This window comes from Pseudophryne corroboree, chromosome 11 (genome assembly GCF_028390025.1).
Source record: "Pseudophryne corroboree isolate aPseCor3 chromosome 11, aPseCor3.hap2, whole genome shotgun sequence".
NCBI lineage: Eukaryota > Metazoa > Chordata > Amphibia > Anura > Myobatrachidae > Pseudophryne > Pseudophryne corroboree.
Genome location: NC_086454.1, coordinates 90,345,035 through 90,362,186, shown reverse-complemented (window position 1 = coordinate 90,362,186; position 17,152 = coordinate 90,345,035). Strand labels below are relative to the sequence as shown.

General features: G+C 49.4%; 1 protein-coding gene across 4 annotated transcripts in view; it reads left to right on the top strand.

Annotated features, from left to right (window-relative positions):
* KIAA1549L (KIAA1549 like) overlaps positions 1-17,152 on the top strand; it is a 477,170-nt gene that overhangs the window by 308,301 nt on the left and 151,717 nt on the right. For all 4 annotated transcript variants that reach the window (XM_063944516.1, XM_063944515.1, XM_063944513.1 and 1 more), the window contains one exon: positions 11,123-11,340. In XM_063944516.1, coding sequence (XP_063800586.1) covers positions 11,123-11,340 — 218 coding nt within the window. The remainder of the gene's footprint in view (positions 1-11,122; positions 11,341-17,152) is intronic.

Here is a 17,152-nt window from a genome sequence, read left to right as displayed (position 1 = left end):
CTGGGGTTCTATAGGACAGTAGATTACCTCATTCTGTGTAGCGGCGATGCATAACATGACAATCCTAAAGTTTGTAAGGACTCTTATGTATCTATAAATGGTCCAAAAGGTATATAACACACATGTAACTATGACATACTTACCTACCTGACCCTCTCCATGAGGGAGAAAATGCGCTGTTCCTGGACTTTCCTGGTAATGTATGATTGCCATCACCTGTTGTGAAACACCTTTCTTATCAATTACCTAGCTCACCACAGGTGATGGCAATCATACATTACCAGGAAAGTCCAGGAGCAGAGCATTTTCTCCCTCATGGAGAGGGTCAGGTAGGCAAGTATGAACTATGATAGTGAAGCATATTTGCCTACCTGACCCTTTCCATGAGGGAGAAAATGCTCTGTTCCTGGACTTTCCTGGTAATGTATGATTGCCATCACCTGTGGTAAAACACCTTTCTTATCAATTAACTTGCTAACCACAGGTGATGGCAATCATACATTACCAGGAAAGTCCAGGAACAGAGCATTTTCTCCCTCATGGAGAGGGTCAGGTAGGCAAGTATGTAGTGAAGGTGGCTCCTCTCAGCCCTGGGCCTCATAGCAGGTGCACTGCCTGCACCTATGGCAGCTATGCCCTTGGCTGTAAGTATATATACTCTGTATTACAAAACCAATAGAATATACTGAAACCAAATAATAAAAGGGACGTGTTCAGGACCTCCAGTTTCCCAATATCCATATAAGAACAAATGCAGGACCATCCAGCATACTGACCAATAGTAATCACAAAGTGAAACAATTAAAGACATTTGGCATCTATGAATGAATTGAAAGTAAATCGGACGTATAGTACATCACTCATTCGATGCACACAGAAAAATGTGTATATTCACACATAGTCCTTGGGGCCCGAGGTTCAGAGGGGCCCCATGGTTCAGGGGCAGAAAAACAGTGCCACATTGTCAAATAGAAAATTTTACACTCCTACGGCCACCTGCACCTTAGGTGAAAACCCACCGTTCCTCCTTTACGGTTACTGCCATCCCGCCCATTGTGCATAATATTAATGACGTGTGACGTCATTATGCTGCACCAGCAGTTTACTGCCTGTCCCGGGCCATGGCCTGGCCATTTAAGTAAAGAAACAGCCAGGACTGGATGGGAAACGCCAGCACAGAATCTATAAGGCAGCTGCAGTAGCCCCACCACTAATCAGAATCAGCTTTATTGGCCAATTATACTTCCGTATACTAGGAATTTGTCTTCGGTTTGTATACAACAGCCAAGTAGGTAACAGATAAGCAGGTGGTGAAGGAGGGCAAGTAAAGGTATACAGATAGGTATACCGTAGGGACACAAGTGAGTTACACTCACTCTAGTCAGTCAATGCTCAGGAGTTCAGCAGGCAGACCGCTTGGGGAAAATAAACTTTTGAGGCTTCTGGTGGACCCACCAGGGACGGCCCTGTAACGCCTGCCTGAAGGAAGCAAGTTAAACATATTGTGGCCGGGGTATAGCTTGTCTTTTACTATCGTTGCCCACTTTTTAGCTCTGCACAGGTCCTGGACTGAGGAAAGGTCAGCCCCGATGATCTTCTCTGCGGTTCTGACCACCTTTTGGAGCCTGCATCTGTCCTTCGCGCTACCGGAACCGTACCATACCAGTATCGATGAGCACAGTACCGACTTCACAATCGCGGAATAGAAGAGGACTGCGGGATGTTGAACTTCCTTAGTTGTCTGAGGAAGTACAACCTCTGCTGCACTTTCTCGACAGTGGCATCAGCATTGGACCCCTATTTAAGGTCCTGGGAGATTGTGGTCCCTAGGAACTTCAAGGAGTCCACTAGCGATACCACACTGTCAGCAATCGTTAGCGGATTCTTCCTGAAGTCCACTATCATCTCGACAGTTTTGAGGGGGTTGAGCTCAAGGTTGTTGTGGCTGCACCACTGGGCCAACCGGTCTACTTCTCGTCTGTAGGCCGATTTGTCCCCGTCCTTGATGAGGCCGATGACGGTGGTGTCGTTGGCGAATTTGATGATCTTTACTGATTGTGCCTCTGAGGTGCAGTCATTTGTGTACAGGGAGAAGAGCAGGGGTGAAAGGACACAGCCCTGAGGGACCCCTGTACTAATGGACCGCACTTGAGAGGTGAATTCCCACGCTTTCACCTCCTGTGTCCTATCTGTCAGGAAGTCTGCTATCCAGGAACAGGTAGCTTCTGGGACCACTAGGCGAAGTAATTTGGAGAGGAGGATTCTGGAGAAGATTGTGTTGATGGCCGAGCTACAATCGACAAACAGGACCCTCACATAGGTACCGGGAAAGTCTAGGTGCTGTAGAATGTAGTGCAGGCTCATAGGTAAAACAGGTTGACTGCATCCTCGACACACCAATTAGATCGATAGGCAAACTGTAGGGGGTCCAGTTGGGGGCCAGTCACAGTTTTCAGGTGATTCAAGACCAGATGCTCGAACGTTTTCATGACCACAGATGTCAGTGCCTGTCGTCGTTCAGGTTCGTGATAGATGGTTTCTTGGGGACCGGGACGATAGTGGACCTTTTGAACAGGAAGGGACTTTCTGTAGCTTCATCGATTTGTTGAATATCTTGGTGAATATGGGGGCGAGCTGACCCACACATGCTCTCAGGGCAGATGGTGACACTCCGTCAGGACCCGGAGCTTTCCTGGGTTTGGCCCGTTTGAACGGTGCCTCCACCTTTTCTTGGGTGACTTGCAGTGCCTGGAGTTGGCCATCGGTGTTCGGGGCATCTTAGAGGTGATTGTTTGGGTCGCAGGGGACTTTTTTTGCGAACCTGCAATAAAAGTGGTTCAGCTTGTCTGCTAGGTCTTGGTGCATGGTGGTGGACTTCGATGTTTTCTTGTAGTTGATTGGTGTAGTCGACTCCCTAAAGATGCCCTCCCTGGCTGGCACTACAGAAGACTGAAAACAACACTAACTGGCAGTGTGTGGTAGTTATATATATATATATATATATATATATATTTATATATTTTTTTTTAAGTCACCCTTTGCTTTAAAAAAGCTGTTGGTGTACCGGGCCCCAAGGTTTCTGTTGCTGACCCTGACTATAAAACATCTCCTACTGCGTCCCATATCAGGCCCATAATGCTCTATAGTGGAGCTTACTATATAGCACCTCCTACTGCGTCCCACATCACCCCTGGTCACACTCAGATCAGGCCCATAATACTGTATACTATGCCATAGTGGTGCTTACTATATAACACCTCCTATTGGTCCCACATCACCCCTGCTCACACAGATCAGGAACTTAGGGGTTTATTCATGAAGCAGTGAAAAGAGTAGAGAAGTTGCCCATGGCAACCAATCAGCTTCTCTGTATAATTTTATAGTATGCAAATTATAAATGTTACTTCAGTGCTGATTGGCTCTTCTCCACAGTTTTCACTGCTTCATGAATAGACCCCTTAATGCTGTATACTATGCCATAGTGGTTCTTACTATATAACACCCCCTACTAGTGTCGGAATGGGACATGAAGGGCCCACCGGGGGAATGCAGTTATAGTGGCCAATACCTAGTGGTGTGGCCAGCCTACAAAGGGGGTGTGGTCAGCCTCCACAGAGGCTTGAAATACACAATAGTTTAGAGCAGTGTAATGCAACATATCTACCATCTATAATACAAGTGCATAGTCTGGAACCTGTGGGGGTCATTCTGACTCGTTCGCACGCAGCGGTTTATTGCTGCGGTGCAAACGGGTCCGGAATGCGCATGAGCAGCGGCCGCAGTGCGCGACGTTGTCCGGCGACAGGGGTCGCCGGGTTACGTCGTTTCTACCGAAGGAACCGCAAAGAAGATTGATAGGATGAAGGCAGACCTGCGCGTCACCGCAGTGTTTCCAGCCGTTTTCGGGGAGTGGATTTGAAAACACAAGCGTGTCCAGAAGAACGGAGGGCGGATGTCTGACGTCAAAGCCGGCTCCAGCATTGTAGAGATCGTCGCACAGGGTAAGTATGTCCAGGGCTGGTCTACTTCTGCTTGAAATTTTTTTAGCTTAGCAGGGCTGCACAGGCAATCGCAGCCCTGCTAAGCTAAAATACACTCCCCCATAGGCGTGTGCTAGTTGATCGCAGCAGCAGCAAAACGTTGCTGGCTGCGATCAACTCGGAATGACCACCCTGATTCCTAGAGGAAGGAGTAGGCCTTCAGGCCGTGGGGCCTACCGGTGGTTTCCCTGGTACCCCTGTGGGCCAGTCCAACCCTGCCCCCTACTGCATCCCACATCACCCCTGGTCACACTCAGATCAGGCCCATAATGCTGTATACTATGCCATAGTGGTGCTTACTATATAACACCTCCTACTGCATCCCACATCACCACTGGTCACACTCAGATCAGGCCCATAATGCTGTATACTAGGCCATAGTGGTGCTTACTATATAACACCCCCTACTGCATCCCACATCACCCCTGGTCACACTCAGATCAGCCCACAATGCTGTATACTATGCCATAGATGTGCTTACTTTATAATACCTCCTACTGCGTCCCATGGCCCTCATTCCGAGTTGATCGCTCGCTAGCTGCTTTTAGCAGCAGTGCAAATGCTAAGCCGCCGCCCTCTGGGTGTGTATATAAGCTTAGCAGAAGTGCGAACGAAAGGTTAGCAGAATAGTGCTGACATTTTTCAAGCAGTTTCAGAGTAGCTGCAGACCTACTGCTTACTTGCGATCACTTCAGTCTGTTTGGTTCCTGGTTTGACATCACAAACACGCCCTGCGTTCGGCCAGCCACTCCCCCGTTTCCCTAGGCACGCCTGCGTTTTTGCCTGACACACCTGCGTTTTTTAGCACACTCCCGGAAAACGGCCAGTTACCACCCAGAAACACCCACTTCCTGTCAATCATTCAACGATCAACAGTGCGACTGAAAAGCGTCGCTAGACTTTGTGTGAAACTGCATAGTTTTGTGTGAAAGTACGTTGTGCGTGCGCACTGCGGCCCGTACGCATGCGCAGAAATGCAGATTTTTAGCCTGATTGCTGCGCTGCGAACAACGACAGCTAGCGATCAACTCGGAATGACCACCCATGTCACTTCTGTTCACACTCAGATCAGGCCCATAAACCTAAATAGTATGCCATAGTGGTGCTTACTATATATATAGGCCCTGCAGTAGGGGGGACAAAGGGTACACCCATGCACTGGTCAGTAGAGAGCCTGGCCGGGCCCAGGTACGTTTCAGGGGTCGTGGCCTAATCACAGGAGGTGTGGCCCTGCAATACAAAAAAATAGTACTTTAAGCTCCTCCCTGGCCACACTGAGGTCTAGCATGTGCTAGGGATGGCCGTCGGTTAGGTGTCCATTGATTGTTGCCATCGATGATACCATTGACAATAACAATCGATGGTACACAAACCATCTATGGTGAACCATTGATGGTTTGCACCACTCGATGGCCACCACTGAAAGGTGCTTACTGGTCCGCGGACCAATGAAAACCGGGGGCGGAACCTAGTGGGTGTCAGGGGGTGGAGCTATGCTCCGTGTCCTGGCACCACATTCGGAAAAAAAAAAGTATTTGGTTATACCTTTCCATCGATGGAGGGAAACAATCTGGTTCTTCCCCATCGATGGCAAAAGTATTCTACATCGACCATAACATCAATGATTTTGAATAATCGATGGTCGATGGCCATCCCTACCATGTGCTGGGCTGAGGAGAAGAACTGCTGCTGGCATGTAAGGGGGGGTCCTCCGTCAGACCTGGGCCCGGGTAAATGGTACCTGCCCCCCCCCTCCGGCGCCACTGCCCTTGTAGGGCTCCCGAGGTTCAGGGTGGCCCCAGGGATCAGGGATACAAAAAATGTAGCTGCAGTGCCAGTACTGCTTTGAAAGTGAGTGCACCAACTGCTCAGTTTAAGAAAGAAAGCAATTAATTTGTCCGAACCCCCCCCCCCCCCCCCAGATCCAGACCCCCGAACTATATCTAATTCCTTAACACTAAAGAGCAGACTGGATGGGCCCTTTGGTTCCTATCTGCAGTAAAATACTATGGGGATCATTCTGACCCGATCACATGCTGCAGTTTATCGCAGTGCAGCGATCAGGTCAGAACTGTGCATGCGCCTGCGCTGGGCAGGGGGGGCAGAACGGAGGCACATGGCCGCTGTTTCGTGGGCGCGGTCCGGCCAACGCAGGCGTGCCCGGACCGTACGGGGGGCGGACCACAGCGGCTGCGTGACGTCACACTCTGCCGCTGTGGGCCGGGGAGCGACGAGTAGCTCCCGGCCAGCACGATAAAGCTGCGCTGGTCGGGACCTACTCCTAAAGTGCAAAAGCTTCGCCACTGTGTCATGCTTTTGCACTTCTGCGGGGGGAGCCGGCACTGACATGCGGGGCGGGATAGCCCTGTGCTGGGCGTCCCCCCGCATGTCTATTGTCATGATCGTAGCCCTGCAAAATTTTGCAGGGCTACGATCAACTTGGAATGATCCCCCATGTTTCTATGTATACAGTGTGTTGCAAGAAAATATATCTGAATCCAACGTTACCGTAACATATGCATATACCTGCACTTGCTCGTTAGGTCAGAACAACTTGCCTCATTGAATTCATCCCTATGAATAGATCAGTGTTTTTCAACCGATGTGCCACGGCACACTCGCAAGCGTCTGCCAGAGATGCTGCGCGCCGCCCACCAGAGAGTCCTTCGCTGCCTGCCAGAGATGCCAGCACGGCTGCTGCCGCAATCAGTAGCCGGCTCGGCTGTGCTGTGCACTTCCGCGAGCCACCCATGACCTACAGTATGGTGAGTCATAGGTCACGCACGATACATCGCATTCCTGCCTGGAGTGCCCCGGCCCGCCCACCCACTGCTGCTCCGTGCTGCTGCTGTAACTGCCTGGTCCATCCCCTCAGTGCTCCTCACTTTTCCCACCACTGAGAGGGAAAGATTTAACAGCTACAGGCAGGGCCGGTGCTAGGGTGTTCGGCGCCCCCCTGCAAACTATAAATTTGTGCCCTCCCATACTGTACAAAGGGACAGAGCTTGTCAATAAAAGGATGTGGTCTCACAAAGAAGGGACGTAGCCACACAATAGTACCCCCATTTAAAACACCCCCCAGTAGTGTTGCTGCTTACACATAACGCCCCAGTTGTATCACAGCTTACACATAATGCCCCAGTAGTAGCGCCACTTCCACATAACAACCCCAGTAGTAGCGCAGCTTACACATAACGCCCCAGTAGTAGCGCTGCTTGCACATAATGCCCCAGTAGTAGCGCCGCTTCCACATAACGACCCCAGTAGTAGCGCCGCTTACACATAACGCCCCCAGTAGTAGCGCAGCGTACACGTAATGCCCCATTAGTAGCGCCGCTTACACGTAACGCCCCCTGTAGTAGCGCAGCGTACACGTAACACCCCAGTAGTAGTGCAGCTTACAAATAATGCCCCCAGTAGTAGTGCAGCTTACAAATAATGCCCCCAGTAGTAGCGCAGCTTACAAATAACACCCACAGAAGTGATTTATTCACATCCCCCCCCCCCTCCCACACATACATAAATACACACACACACACACACACACACACACACACACTTACTCTCCCTTCACTTATCAGTCTGGCTTGCAGGAACTGGAGCAGCATGTCCTCTGTGGTACTGTGTAGCCACGCCCCTTTTCACCATGTAGCCCCACCCCTTTCTGTGTAGGCTCGCCCCCTTCGTCCGATCAGTTAGGGCGGGATGTACTAAGCTGTCCCGCCACGTTAACTGCCTTCACTGCGCTCCCTTTGACATTCTCAATGGTAACAGTTCTCCTCCTCCAGCCGGCGCTGCCATACGCTCCCTGTTGTTTTCTCCCTGGGCTTCCCCTCGCTGGTATTACACTTGCTCCGCCTCTTCACCGCCGCGGCCACTCAGGTCTCAGTGTTGTTGATGCCGCGCTCCCCCTTTTTCTATTTTCTTGGGCATGCGCACATGCCACAGCTCGGGATGTCTGAGTGGCCACGGCGGTGAAGAGGCGGAGCAAGTGTAATACCAGCGAGGGGAGGCCTGGGGAGAAAACAACGGGGAGCGAACGGCAGTGCCCGCTGAGGGAGGAGAACAGTTACTGTGGAGAATGTCAAAGGGAGAGTAGAAAAGGCAGTTAACGCGGCCGGACAGCTTAGTACATCCCGCCCTTAGTCACTGTTACAGGAGGGGAGAGGAGGCTTTAACCTGCCGACGCCGCTGCCTGTCATACAGTGACAGGCACAGCAGCCAGCAGCAGCAGCAGGAAGGCCAGGCGCAGCAGCGGGGATGCAGTGCAGGGAAAGCGCCTCTCCTCCCTGGCGTCTACCTGCACTGCATCCCTTTGCTGAGCGGGTAGTACCGGACCTGGCTACAGGTTATTTATATATATTTTTTAATTATGTATGTGTGGAGTTACTGTGGGGTGGGGGCAGACATTGCGTGGAGTTACTATGGGGGGGCAGTGTGTGGAATTACTGGGGGGGTGCAGTGAGTGGAAGTTCTATTGGGGGGGCAGTGTGACATTACTGTGGGGGACAATGTTTATGCAATATGGAGTTGTGCATATATGAATTGGCAATTTTGTACTGCTGGTGGGGAATTTTAGACGTGGTCCTGATGACACCTTCTGCATTATACAGTTATAAATAAGGAGTAAATAGTGACCAGGTTAAGTTGGAGGTGAAATTAGTTGGGGAGGCAGTGTGTGGTTGAATTACTCTGGGGGACAGTGTATGGCATTATTATAAATTTGTTTTATTACTGTGGGGGGCCAGTGTGTTTGCACTTCTGTGGGGGCCAGTGTGTTTGTTTAATTGCTGTGGGGGCCAATGTGTGTGTATGGGGTTTTTATCCCATGGGGCACTGATGGTGTGGCTTGGCAATTTTAAAGTCTTGTCGGTTTGCTGCGAGTTGAAAAAGGTTGAAAATCACTGGAATAGAGGTTGTGTGATCCCCGTGCAGCAGTCACAGAAAGGGTTAAACTCTGCAGCTTGTCACTCAAATTACATTGTTGCTATTTTTTGGCAGAACCTGAGCTGGGAGCTGTAACCCACAGACTAGCTGCAATAATGACTCTTAAGGTCCGTTCACTTTAGACGATGTCACTCTGTGAGCGACATCGTCTAATGTTTTCCCATCCCGGGCCGGCCGGTCAGCGGGCCGCCTGTACACACTGAGCGATATGACCGCTCATATCGCTCAGTGACGTCACGCCTCCGCCAGCCCTGCATGAAGGTCGTGGACGAAAGTCCACATCCTTCATGCATGCCCTACCGACAGCGACGATCGTTGCCGACCCGCGGGGCCACGCATCGGTCATTGCTGGCGGCATACACACTTGACGATAAAATGAGCGGCGTCGCTCAAGGAGGGGGAAAATGAGCGACGTCGCTCATTTTATCGTTAAGTGTGTATGGACCTTTAGCCAACAGTTCTATATTCCTGTATAGTGGATGTAATTCTCAGTAATACCCTTTTCAATACATTTCAGTGCCGGGTCGTTTTGCCGGTCTCTGCCTGACCCCCCCTTTCACACAGAGAAGCAAATTACCGGGTCAAGAATTTCTTCCAAGTAACTTGTGGATCAACACGGGTATTTCGTCTGTGTGAAAGGGTCAGCCCGGATCAAAATTCCCGGGTCTTCAACCCTGGTAAATTCTTGGGTCGAAATCCCGGGAATTTCAACCCGGGTTGACCCTTTAACACAGAAAAAGGACCCGTGTTTTTCTGCAAATTACCGGGTAGAACTTCTTCACCCAGGAATTTAATTTTCTGTGTGAAAGGTGTATAAATGTCCATGAGAGCTGCACCACACCAATTATGTAATTCTGTATGCTTTATTTAATTTTCAGTATATGTCACTAACAGCTTCACATTACCTCTTGTGTAATCCTTTGTAAAGCATCTAATTCTCAGTATTTGTCACTGACAGCTGCACAGTACCTCTTGTGCAATCCTTGGCAAAGCATATAATTCTCAGCATATGTCACTGACAGCTGTGCCACGGCACTTTTGTAATACTATATACTGGTGGTGATTCTCAGTATACAGTATTACAGAAGCACTCCCTATATTATATTGTGGTTACTGCAATGCTCTCTTGTCTTTTATGGTTGTAACGGCAATACTCTCTGCAGTATATGGTGGCCACTACAATGCTCTCTATATTATCTGGCCATCATTGCAATGATTTCTGTTATCGGGCTGTTACTGTGATGCTCTCTGTATTATATAGAGGTCACTACGATGTTTCTTGTATTATATGGTGATCACTGATTCTCTCTGTTATATATGATGCTCAATATAATATTCTCTGCATTATATGGTAGTCACTATAATATTTTCTACATTATCTAGCTGAAGATCAGGGGCACAAAAGATGGAGCCTCAGCTCCTAATAATGCTTTTTGAAGTGTACCCTCCAACTGCTCAATTTAAGTAAGAAAACAATTAACAGGCCCCCAAACCCCTTCCCCCTCTTTTACCCTGCCACTTGGTCAAGTCCCTGTGGTCCGTGCTGTATTGCTGTCATTACGCATATCATTGCGCTGCCGCTTTCCCTGTCTGTCCCTGTCACAGTCAAAGAGATGGGTATCCGAGCTGGTAAACCACCTGCCAGGCTCATTGACAGTCTGAGTCAAAAGCTCCCACAGAAGCCACCCGTAGCCCCACCGCTGTCCAACTCCGCTCCCTGCAGACAAGAGAGATCCGGGCTGTGGTGAGCCCCTTTTTTAAAACCACCCTCTGCTTTAAAAGGGAGGGAGGCTAAAGGGAAGTTGAGGAAGCCGCAGAGATATCAGTGTACCGGGCCCCAAGATTTCTGTTGCCGGCCCTGGACGTAAGCTGAGGGTGTTTGTGACATACTAGTGGACTTCTTCATTTTTTCTTTAACAGAGAAATCAAGTTATTGTTAAAACTAATAACAGAAAATAAATATCTATAAATTAAATGAAAATGACAATTATGATGACAGTTCCTTATGAGAATGCGTTTTGTAGTATTTATAAATAGCTGTATAGACGGCATATGTACTGTAGAATGTGGCCACTATAAATGGTATATTTAAATGAACATATGGTAAGTTCACCAATGTTACTTGCTTTCACCAGGTGAATAAAGCCCTTAAGCAGAAATCGGACATTGAACACTACCGCAACAAACTGCGTCTCAAGGCTAAACGAAAGGGCTACTATGACTTCCCCCCTATAGAAACCAAGTCCCTCAACGAGAGGAAGAGAAAGGCCTATGAGAAAACTCAGGCGGAGATCGACAATGCGCTGGAGGTGGATACAGACAATTCTTCGCCATTTGCAGAGCCTAAAAACAGGTACAGTTTTCCTATTGGTTGTTAAGTGTTTTCTGGCAATATTATACCATGGCTAGTGTCATACAACAAAGAATTGGCTCAGTGATGTCACTGGTTCTGAGTGAATTGATTGGTTGCACTCTCAAGTATATTGTATCAGCTGACAGACTGGCTGTATTGTATTGTCTAGCTTGTACCTAAGTGTGTAGAGTCCCCCTTCTTTTCCTGGCAACATGGACTGTGCTGATTCCATACTACATCACTGTCTCTGACTGAATTGATTGGTTTTGTTCCCAAGAATATTGGGTCAGCTGACAAAATGGCTGCCTTGACTGTGTGTAGGCATGAGGAGCAACTGAAAGTAGGCAGGCAGATATTATACAAAAAAAAGGATTCAAGGTATTAGTAATGCCCCTTGTGTTATGAAAGACAGTGTATATCTGCTACAACACTTTTAGGTGCTTCCATGTTTTATTTTTGAAAAGGAGATGAGAAGGGGGTTGGTTACATAGTGTTGGATAGAACTGCCCATAGATTCTGAGCAGAGGTGGCTTAAGAGAGGAAGTGTGCCCATGTGCGCTATGCATGTAGGAGCCTCCTCTCCCAGACGCAGTTGGTGAGTGACTCACTGTGCCAGAATCTACGGTGCATGCGCAGGGCTCCGGGAACATGGCGCTTGTGCCTTCCATTTTCCCGGTGATTTCTGCAGTGTCTTTGCCGGAGAGGTAAGTATGATATATATATATATGGGTGCAGGGTGTTCCCCCAGGGGCCCATGTGCACCTGCACTCATTATAGATATGCCTATGATTCTGTAATGAAGGATGGAATAATCATGTTCCGCCCTTCATTAGCATAAACTAGATCGCTAGCGATAATGCTAGGTTTTTTGATGTGTAGCACATCAAACCCAGCGTCCATCGCTAGCTCCCACCCGTACGCACTGTAGGTGATTTGTCATTACGAAACAGCAAATCGGCCCGACATCGCTCCAATGTGTACCCAGCTTTGCTTTCATACAGCATCTTGACGTTTCACTAGAAATTAGGCATGTCACTATTCCCCAATTAACAATATTGTGTGTAACATCTTATATTGTTTCTCTGACGTCCTAGTGGATGCTGGGAACTCCGTAAGGACCATGGGGAATAGATGGGCTTCGCAGGAGACTGGGCACTCTAAAAGAAAGATTAGGTACTATCTGGTGTGCACTGGCTCCTCCCTCTATGCCCCTCCTCCAGACCTCAGTTAGATTTCTGTGCCCGGCCGAGCTGTGCACACTAGGGGCTCTCCTGAGCTCCTAGAAAGAAAGTATATTTTAGGTTTTTTATTTTACAGTGAGACCTGCTGGCAACAGGCTCACTGCAACGAGGGACTAAGGGGAGAAGAAGCGAACCTACCTGCTTGCAGCTAGCTTGGGCTTCTTAGGCTACTGGACACCATTAGCTCCAGAGGGATCGACCGCAGGACCCGTCCTTGGTGTTCGTTCCCGGAGCCGCGCCGCCGTCCCCCTTACAGAGCCAGAAGCTAGAAGAGGTCCGGAAAAATCGGCGGCAGAAGACTTCAGTCTTCACCAAGGTAGCGCACAGCACTGCAGCTGTGCGCCATTGCTCCTCTTGTACACCTCACACTCCGGTCACTGATGGGTGCAGGGCGCTTGGGGGGGGGGCGCCCTGAGCAGCAATAATTAGACCTTGGCTGGCAAAATAATCACAATATATAGCCCCAGAGGCTATATATGTGATAAATACCCCTGCCAGATTCCATAAAAAAGCGAGAGAAAAGTCCGCCGAAAAAGGGGCGCAGCTATCTCCCTCAGCACACTGGCGCCATTTCTCCCTCACAGCTCCGCTGGAAGGAAGCTCCCTGGCTCTCCCCTGCAGTCTGCACTACATAAGGGTAAAAAAGAGAGGGGGGGCACTAAATTTAGGCGCAGTATATAATTTATAGCAGCTATAAGGGGATATAATTCAGTTAGTCCCTGTATTATATAGCGCTCTGGTGTGTGCTGGCATACTCTCTCTCTGTCTCCCCAAAGGGCTTTTTGTGGGGTCCGGTCCTCTGTCAGAGCATTCCCTGTGTGTGTGCGGTGTGTCGGTACGGCTGTGTCGACATGTTTGATGAGGAGGCTTATGTGGAGGCAGAGCAGATGCCTATAAATGTGATGTCACCCCCTGCGGGGCAGACACCTGAGTGGATGGACTTATGGAAGGAATTACGTGCAAGTGTCGACTCCTTACATAAAAAATTTGACGACATGCCAAATGCGGGACAGTCGGCTTCTCAGCTCGTGTCTGCCCAGACGACTCAAAGGCCATCAGGGGCTCTAAAGCGCCCGCTACCTCAGATGGCAGACACAGATGTCGACACGGATACTGATACCAGTGTCGACGACGAAGAGTCTAATTTAATGTCCACTAGGGCCATTCGTTGCATGATTGAGGCAATGAAAGAGGTATTACACATTTCTGATATAAACCCAGGTACCTCAAAAAAGGGTATTATGTTTGGGGAGAAAAAACTACCAATAGTTTTTCCCCCATCTGAAGAATTAAATGAAGTGTGTGAAGAAGCGTGGGCTTCCCCCGATAAAAAATTGGTAATTTCTAAAAAGTTACTAATGGCGTTCCCTTTCTCGCCAGAGGATAGGTCACGTTGGGAAACACCCCCTAGGGTGGATAAAGCGCTCACACGCTTGTCAAAAAAGGTGGCACTACCATCTCCGGATACGGCCGCCCTAAAGGAGCCTGCTGATAGAAAGCAGGAGGCGATCCTGAAGTCTGTATATACACACTCAGGCATTATACTGAGACCAGCGATTGCTTCAGCATGGATGTGCAGTGCTGCAGCTGCGTGGTCAGATTCCCTGTCGGAAAATATTGACACCCTAGACACTATTCTGCTAACCGTAGAGCATATAAAAGACTCAGTCTTATACATGAGAGATGCACAGAGGGAGATCTGCCGACTGGCATCTAAAATAAGTGCTCTGTCCATCCCTGCTAGGAGAGGCTTATGGACTCGGCAGTGGACAGGGGATGCAGATTCGAAAAGGCACATGGAAGTTTTGCCTTATAAGGGTGAGGAGTTATTCGGGGATGGTCTCTCAGACCTAGTTTCCACAGCAACAGCTGGGAAGTCAGCATTTTTGCCCCATGTCCCCTCACAGCCTAAGAAAGCGCCGTATTATCAGGTACAGTCCTTTCGACCCCAGAAAAACAGGTGGGGAAAAGGCGGGTCCTTTCTGTCCAGAGGCAGAGGTAGGGGAAAAAAGCTGCAACAAACAGCAGGTTCCCAGGAACAAAAGTCCTCCCCCGCTTCTTCCAAGTCCGCCGCATGACGGGGGGGCTCCACAGGCGGAGCCAGGTACGGTGGGGGGCCGCCTCAAAAATTTCAGCGATCAGTGGGCTCGCTCACAGGTGGATCCCTGGATCCTTCAAGTAGTATCTCAGGGGTACAAGCTGGAATTCGAGGCGCCTCCCCCCCGCCGTTTCCTCAAATCTGCCTTGCCGACAACTCCCTCGGGCAGGGAGGCTGTGCTAGAGGCAATTCACAAGCTGTATTCCCAGCAGGTGATAGTCAAGGTGCCCCTACTTCAACAAGGACGGGGTAACTATTCCACACTGTTTGTGGTACCGAAACCGGACGGTTCGGTGAGACCCATTTTAAATTTGAAATCCTTGAACACATACATAAAAAAATTCAAGTTCAAGATGGAATCGCTCAGGGCGGTTATTGCAAGCCTGGACGAGGGAGATTACATGGTATCCCTGGACATCAAGGATGCTTACCTGCATGTCCCCATTTACCATCCTCACCAGGAGTACCTCAGATTTGTGGTACAGGATTGCCATTACCAATTCCAGACACTGCCGTTTGGACTGTCCACGGCACCGAGGGTGTTTACCAAGGTAATGGCAGAAATGATGATACGCCTTCGAAAAAAGGGAGTTTTAATTATCCCGTACTTGGACGATCTCCTTATAAAGGCGAGGTCCAAGGAGCAGTTGTTGGTCGGAGTAGCACTATCTCGGGAGGTGCTACAACAGCACGGATGGATTCTAAACATTCCAAAGTCACAGCTGGTTCCTTCCACACGCCTACTGTTCCTGGGGATGGTTCTGGACACAGAACAGAAAAAAGTGTTTCTCCTGCAGGAGAAAGCCAAGGAGCTGTAATCTCTAGTCAGAGACCTCCTGAAACCAAAACAGGTATCGGTGCATCACTGCACACGAGTCCTCGGAAAAATGGTAGCTTCATACGAAGCAATTCCATTCGGCAGGTTCCATACAAGAACCTTTCAGTGGGACCTCTTGGACAAGTGGTCGGGATCGCATCTTCAGATGCATCGGCTGATAACCCTGTCTCCAAGGACCAGGGTGTCTCTGCTGTGGTGGCTGCAGAGTGCTCATCTTCTAGAGGGCCGCAGATTCGGCATACAGGACTGGGTCCTGGTGACCACGGATGCCAGCCTTCGAGGCTGGGGGGCAGTCACACAGGGAAGAAATTTCCAAGGACTTTGGTCAAGTCAGGAGTCGTCCCTACACATAAATATTCTGGAACTGAGGGCCATTTACAATGCCCTAAGTCAGGCAAGGCCCCTGCTTCAAAACCAGCCGGTACTGATCCAATCAGACAACATCACGGCAGTCGCCCATGTAAACCGACAGGGCGGCACAAGAAGCAGGATGGCAAAGGCCGAAGCCACAAGGATTCTCCGATGGGCGGAAAATTACGTCTTAGCACTGTCAGCAGTGTTCATTCCGGGAGTGGACAACTGGGAAGCAGACTTCCTCAGCAGACACGACTTACACCCGGGAGAGTGGGGACTTCATCCAGAAGTCTTCCAACTGTTGGTAAACCGTTGGGAAAGGCCACAGGTGGACATGATGGCGTCCCGCCTCAACAAAAAGCTAAAGAGATATTGCGCCAGGTCAAGGGACCCTCAGGCGATAGCTGTGGACGCTCTAGTGACACCGTGGGTGTACCAGTCGGTTTATGTGTTCCCTCCTTTGCCTCTCATACCAAAGGTACTGAGAATAATAAGAAGGCGAGAAGTAAGAACGATACTCGTGGTTCCGGATTGGCCAAGAAGAGCTTGGTACCCAGAACTTCAAGAAATGATATCAGAGGACCCATGGCCTCTACCGCTCAGACAGGATCTGCTACAGCAGGGGCCCTGTCTGTTCCAAGACTTACCGCGGCTGCGTTTGACGGCATGGCGGTTGAATTCCGGATCCTAAAGGAAAAGGGCATTCCGGAGGAAGTCATTCCTACGCTGATAAAAGCTAGGAAAGAAGTAACCGCAAACCATTATCACCGTATTTGGCGAAAATATGTTGCGTGGTGTGAGGCCAGGAAGGCCCCTACTGAGGAATTTCAGCTGGGTCATTTTCTGCACTTCCTACAGTCGGGAGTGACTATGGGCCTAAAATTGGGTTCCATTAAGGTCCAGATTTCGGCTCTGTCGATTTTCTTACAAAAAGAACTGGCTTCACTGCCTGAAGTTCAGACATTTGTAAAGGGTGTGCTACATATTCAGCCCCCTTTTGTGCCTCCTGTGGCACCTTGGGATCTCAACGTGGTGTTGAGTTTCCTGAAATCACATTGGTTTGAGCCACTTAAAACTGTGGATCTGAAATATCTCACGTGGAAAGTGGTCATGTTATTGGCCTTGGCTTCGGCCAGGCGTGTGTCAGAATTGGCGGCTTTGTCATGTAAAAGCCCTTATCTGATTTTCCATATGGATAGGGCAGAATTGAGGACTCGTCCCCAGTTTCTCCCTAAGGTGGTATCAGCTTTTCATTTGAACCAACCTAGTGTAGTGCCTGCG